Raw genomic sequence first — 6,222 nt, 5'->3', positions numbered from 1 at the left:
TGATTTACCATCATGAGTCATTGGAGTATACTTTGCAACAATGTAATACCCAATGATTGCTATTGGTAAGAGAAATTCCTAAAATATTTTGCAATACCATTCAATATTATAGATCAAAATTACAAGTTAATATATACACAACAAAATTGAATTAAAAAATAAATAGCCTTGCATAATATATACATGCCTTTTCAGTACTAGACATGCTAATCTTCAAGACCATTTTGAATATCTAATTGTGTAGTAGTGGTTTTATACCACTGAACTACACTAGCAGCTTTAGCCCCTCCAATAACAGTGCCAGTAATGATTATTTTATTGTTCACTTGGGGATCACCTTGTATCTTCAAATTTTTTACCTTTGGAGGTTCTAGTAATTATGAAACATATAGACAATCAATAAACATTTGATAGATTACAGAACATGGTAAATATAATGGTAGAATGTAGACATTAATAGAGAACTATACCAGAACTTGGATTATCATGTGGCAGTCTAAAAGGGATAACATCCATTTATGTATCTTCCTCAACATAGATATGGATGTCTCTTATACCTCTATGGTCATTAAACATAGCATAAACATCAGCATCTCCAGTTAGTTGCTTCCCGTCCCCATAGGAGATTTTCACACCAAATGAGTATATGTCCATGAATTTTTAGCATATATTCAAAATGTCAATGAAAGAGCTACAATCTCGTTGGAAGTCATTGTCAAAATAATACAGTTCACCAAAGTGAACAAAAAGATGGTGGGATGTGAGTTCACCTAAAAAAAAAAAAAACAAAATGCAATCATTAGAAGTTTTACATTTGTGAGAAATTAGAAGCTACATAATATTTACCTGATCTAGCATATATTCTAGTAGCACCATTTGAATATCCTTTTCATAAATCTGCAGCACCATTTAAATCTCTTCTTGATTGTAATTGTTTTAATCCCTGTTCGAATCCCTTACCCAATGCACCTGGGGCTATAAACTTGTTTTCCATGGACGTCAACCTTTTTCCAGCTTTGATCTTTTGCATCATTTACTTAAACTTGGAGTAAGACAAAAATAATAAACTTGGAGTTAAAAATAATACACACAACAGATTAAGGTGCAACAAAAAATGAGATTTTAAAGGATATATGCACGCATATATATATATATATTACCTTTACAAAAGACAAAATGAATTTTCTAACATCTTCTTTTTCTTTTCTCTCTTTTAGTTGCTACTTCAATCGCCATTGGCTCCACATTTTCCCTTGCCCAATTGATATCATTGTTTATTGTAGTTGAAATGGGGTTTGCCTCTTTACAATTGAATGATTCCTCTTGTTGATACGCTTCACTAACATTATCCATCTCATCACAACTATCATCCATTTGTAAAGGCAAGTCATAAGAATCACGTGGTTGTGTTTTCAAAACAACCTTCCAACCTTTATTGATAGTGTCAATGGCATAAAACACTTGGAATGCTTGGTATGCCAAGACAAATGGCTCATTTGTTTTTAACAAGCGATCACAATTTATAGTGGTGGAACCATACTCATCTACTTTGGCCCCCCTTTCCTTATCATGCACATCAAACCATTTACAGCGAAAGAGTACCACCCTTCTACCACCAAGATATTGCAACTCAATAATCTCAGTTAAGATTCCATAGTAATCTATATTTCCCATTTCAAACCCAATGTCACCACTCACAACCACCCCACAATTTTGTGTTCTAAATCCTTTGTCATGACATTCTACACGAAACCTATACCCATTCACAACATAACCATTGAAGCAATAAACAGATCAGGAGGGACCATGAATTCACTGTATATGCTTATTGATGATGATTATAAATATGTTGAAACATGAATTCACTTACTCTAATTTTAAACCAATTAATAAACCTTCTATCACTTTCCTCATTTGACATTTGTAGTGGTGCTCTAGCTTGGACTTGCAAATACTCCCTATATCATATGAACAATAAGAAGCAAAATTATTAACAATATTTGCATAAAACAACATACATAAAAGAAATTATTTTATTGATGATGACGTACTCTAAAAAAGGTTGAATTGCATCACAATTCTTCATAACAAAAAGATGAGCTTGTTCCCACTCATCCATGTGAAGATCCCAAGTCATACCAAATCCCAATGCACGTCCACGTTGTGAAAATATTAATAATTCACTTTTGTATTCTTGACAACCATCATCATGATTTCGATTAAGATGATTAAACTTTGTCTCAATGTTAGTGAAGTATCTTGAGCAAAGTGTCATACATTCTTTTGCAGTGTAACCCTCTGCAATTGAGCCCTCAGGACAAGTTAAGTTACGAATGAGTTGTTTTAACTCATACAACTCTCGCTCAATAGGGTACATCCATCGATATTGGACAGGTCCAGCAATTTTGGCTTCAAGGGCTAAATGAATAGGCAAATGGACCATCACATCAAAAAATGAAGGGGGAAAGTTCATTTCCAATTTACAAAGAATCATGGCAATTTGACATTCAATCTGCTCCAACTCATCCACTCGTAAAGTCTTTGCACCCAAAATTTTGAAAAACAAAGACAATTCAAAAAGTGGTTCACATATTGACTTGGGAAGAAGACCACGTAATCCAAGAGGAAGTAAGTGTTGTAAGAGAACATGGCAATCATGACTCTTTAAGCCAGAAATCTTATGTTCTTTAATATTAACACAATGTGAAATATTAGACGAAAACCCATCTGGCACTTTTAATTGCTTTAAAAACATACAAAATGTATGCTTTTCTTGTGGAGTTAATGTGTAAGTTGCAGCTGGCAACACAAGCTTGTCTCCTTTTTGTATTGGGTGCAACTCTTGTCTGATATTCATTGCTTCCAAATCAAGACGAGATTTAACAGTATCTTTGGTCTTCCCTTTAATGTTCATAATTGTTCCAAGCACATTATCACATATGTTTTTCTCAATATGCATCACATCCAAATTATGTCGCAACAAAAGACTACTCCAGTATGGAAGTTTGAAAAAAATGCTTTTCTTATTTCAATTATCCCCTCTATTATCATGTGAAACTTTTGTCTTTTTACTAACATCTTTAGATAAAATGACTCCTTCAAGATCTTTCACTTGATTTAGAATATCCTCACCAGTAAGAGGTTTTGGTGGTAATCCATACTCTTTTGTGCCATCAAATGATTTCTTGTCAATGCGCCATTTGTGATTCATTGGAAGATAGCGACGATGGCGCATGAAACATTGCTTTATGCTATTGTCTAACCTCATAGAAAAGGTATCCTTGTTACAACAAGGACAAGCCAATTTACCCTTAGTGCTCCAATCTGACAAGTTTCCATATGCAGGAAAATCGTTAATGGTCCATAGTAAAGCTGCATGCATCTTGAAATTCTAGTGAATTGATGCGTCAAATGTTTCAACTCCTACTTCCCACAGCTCTTGTAATTCTTCTATTAAAGGTTGGAGATAGACATCAATAGCATCCCTTGGTCCCTCAGGACCTAGAATGAGCATTGACAAAATGAAATTAGAGTCTTTCATGCACATCCAAGGAGGCAAATTGTATGGAATAAGGAATACTGGCCAAATACTGTACGAAGTTTTGGAATGTGCAAATGGTTGGAACCCGTCACTTACAAGACCAAGTCTCACATTACGAGGCTCTGAAGCAAAATTTTCATGCATTTCATCAAAAGATTTCCATTGTAAAGAATCAGCTGGATGCCTCACTACTCTATCATCTACTCTTTTGTCATTGTGCAATCTCATAAAGGATTCTATCTTGCTAGACATAAATAGCCTTTGAAGCCTCAGCTTTAACGGGAAATATCGTAATATTTTTACAGGTTTTCTTTTACCATTCCTTCCAACTTTGATTTCTTCGCTACAATTATCATTTTTCCATCTTGAAGCTCCACATATACTACAAAAGTCAGACTTCTCATCTTTCTTCCAATATACCATACAATTATTGACACATGCATCTATTTTTTTGTATGAAAGTCCAAGATCTTGAATAATCTTCTTTACCTCATAATATGAATTTGGCAAAGTCGAACCATCAGGTAGTAATTCATCTTGTAATATTTGTAATAACATAGTAAATGACTCGTTACTCCAGCGACCAAGGCTCTTGATATGTAATAGCTTGATTATAGTAGACAATTTTGAACTCTTAGAACCTTCATATAATGGTTGCTCCAAATCTGTCAATAGCCTATAAAATTTCTTTGCTTCATCATTAGGATCCTCTTTTTGCATATTATTGCTTGGGCCACCAAAATCTGCTCTATTTTTGTTGAAAGCATCTAAAGTAGGAAAAAAGTCCCTCATAATCCCATGAATATCTTCTTCTCCTCTAGTTTCTAATACCTCATCTTCTTCATCCTCAAATCCATCTTCAGATTCATAGTCAAATTCACCTAACCTTTCTCCATGATGATACCAAAATGTATAATTTTGGACTATGCCATAAATTGTTAGATGGGTTTCAACCATTTCATGACTTCTTGAGCAAGTGTTATTACACTTGACACATGGACATCGAATGTCACGATCTCCCACATTTTTTGTAGCATATCTTAAAAATTCCTTAATGCCAAATTGATATGTTTCACTTAGCCGATCATTAACAAGATTCATCCACTGCTTATCAGGTGCCATTACTAATATGACACTAATATGAGAGTTCCAACATCAAACAAAAATATAATGAGTTTTGATCTATCAATAAGAATCAAATAAGTAAATAAGTATGCCTAATTCAAATACATTTAAGGATATGAAAGGATGCCCAAGGAACAGTAAAAGATTTAATTCCTATCTAATTTTGAATGACAAATTTAAATTGACATAACAGTAAAAGATTTAATTGCTATCTAATTCTAAATTTTGAATTTGAGAAATTACCCAATGGTTCAATTTAAAAGATGGAGCACAAATATGATGATCACCAATTTGTATAAATAAATCAAAATCAACCTAAATATTACATACAGGACATCTCTAAATGTAATACAGATTTCTGTTGTTATGTGATGGGTTCAAAGGAAGAAATATGCTTAGACCTAAATTACTGATAGCTTACATGTGAATTGTCAATACAAAGAGACGGGCACTTTATACACATATATACATGTGAATTGTCATTTTCTCTGAATTTATCTATTTATCAAGTATTTAACTAAATTCAGAGTTTATAATCATTTTAATGCAATATTAAAAAAAATTAATATACAGACTTAGATTTATGGCTCTGAATTAATATTTTGACTCCACGACGAGACGGAGTGAAACTTTGAATTAGATTCCACTTATTAATAAAAATTTGAATTTTGAAGTTAAGGCAGTGCTAAATGTTGATTAGACTCCTGAAGAAGTTTAGTTCTATATTTAAGTCCCCATTCATGATCCATCAAATCTCTCTTTTATCATCATACCATCCCATCTCACAAAGCGGTAATTATTAAATTTGCTCCTTCTAACATCTTATTTGAAAATGTTACCTCTAAACACTTTGAAGTAATATATTTAGTATAATATTTCTACATTAATATATTTGTACATTTGCATTGATTAGACATATAATATACTCATAATATAAGTATTCAAGTAACATTTCTAAATAGAAAAATGATACGCTATAATCAATGATACCCCAAAGGCTGGCCTAATTTGAATTGCATTGAAAAACAGAGATTGATGAAGGTTTTGATCAATCTCCATATACTTTTATGAGGTATACATGGGGCAGGGGAACTCCCTTATTTTATATGCTTTTATGGCACTAGAAACTTTCTGAGTACTTAAAAAGTAATCTAGTTTGTGTGGCATGCTAATGCCCCATCTTTTTGGCATGCTTCTTTGGGCCAGTGAGAATGCCTTTCATTAGTGTTCGTGATGATGCATTACCAATACATGGTTTTTACTTTCTGGTTGTGTAAACTAGAATTCTGCCTGCCTCAACTCATAATTTGATGCATGGCAGAAAGTTTACTGCATAAAAGCTAATTGTGAGGCCCTAATCAGTTTTCCTTGAATTGATGTTTCATTTTTTGAATACAATGTAGCTGTTGCTATATCTTCTAATTGAGTGTGGATGTTTTAGTCAATTAGTTCAGGGTGAACTGGATCAGCTCTTAATGGGATAAGTTGGTTTTAGGTATACTCGGTATTAGACTTGTAAATCAGATCCCAAACGCCCATTCTCTCATCACATCTTG

At 33.3% G+C, this 6,222-nt stretch overlaps 1 protein-coding gene across 1 annotated transcript; it reads right to left on the bottom strand.

Annotated features, from left to right (window-relative positions):
- Positions 1 to 3,391: 3,391 nt before the first annotated feature.
- Positions 3,392 to 4,663, bottom strand: LOC127796872 (uncharacterized). Its single transcript, XM_052329275.1, has one exon. The coding sequence runs from the start codon at positions 4,661 to 4,663 to the stop codon at positions 3,392 to 3,394; it is 1,272 nt and encodes a 423-aa protein (XP_052185235.1).
- Positions 4,664 to 6,222: the final 1,559 nt, after the last annotated feature.

The sequence above is a fragment of the Diospyros lotus genome, chromosome 3, assembly GCF_014633365.1.
Source record: "Diospyros lotus cultivar Yz01 chromosome 3, ASM1463336v1, whole genome shotgun sequence".
Taxonomy (NCBI): Eukaryota; Viridiplantae; Streptophyta; class Magnoliopsida; order Ericales; family Ebenaceae; genus Diospyros; species Diospyros lotus.
This window is presented reverse-complemented; position numbering and strand designations above follow the sequence as displayed.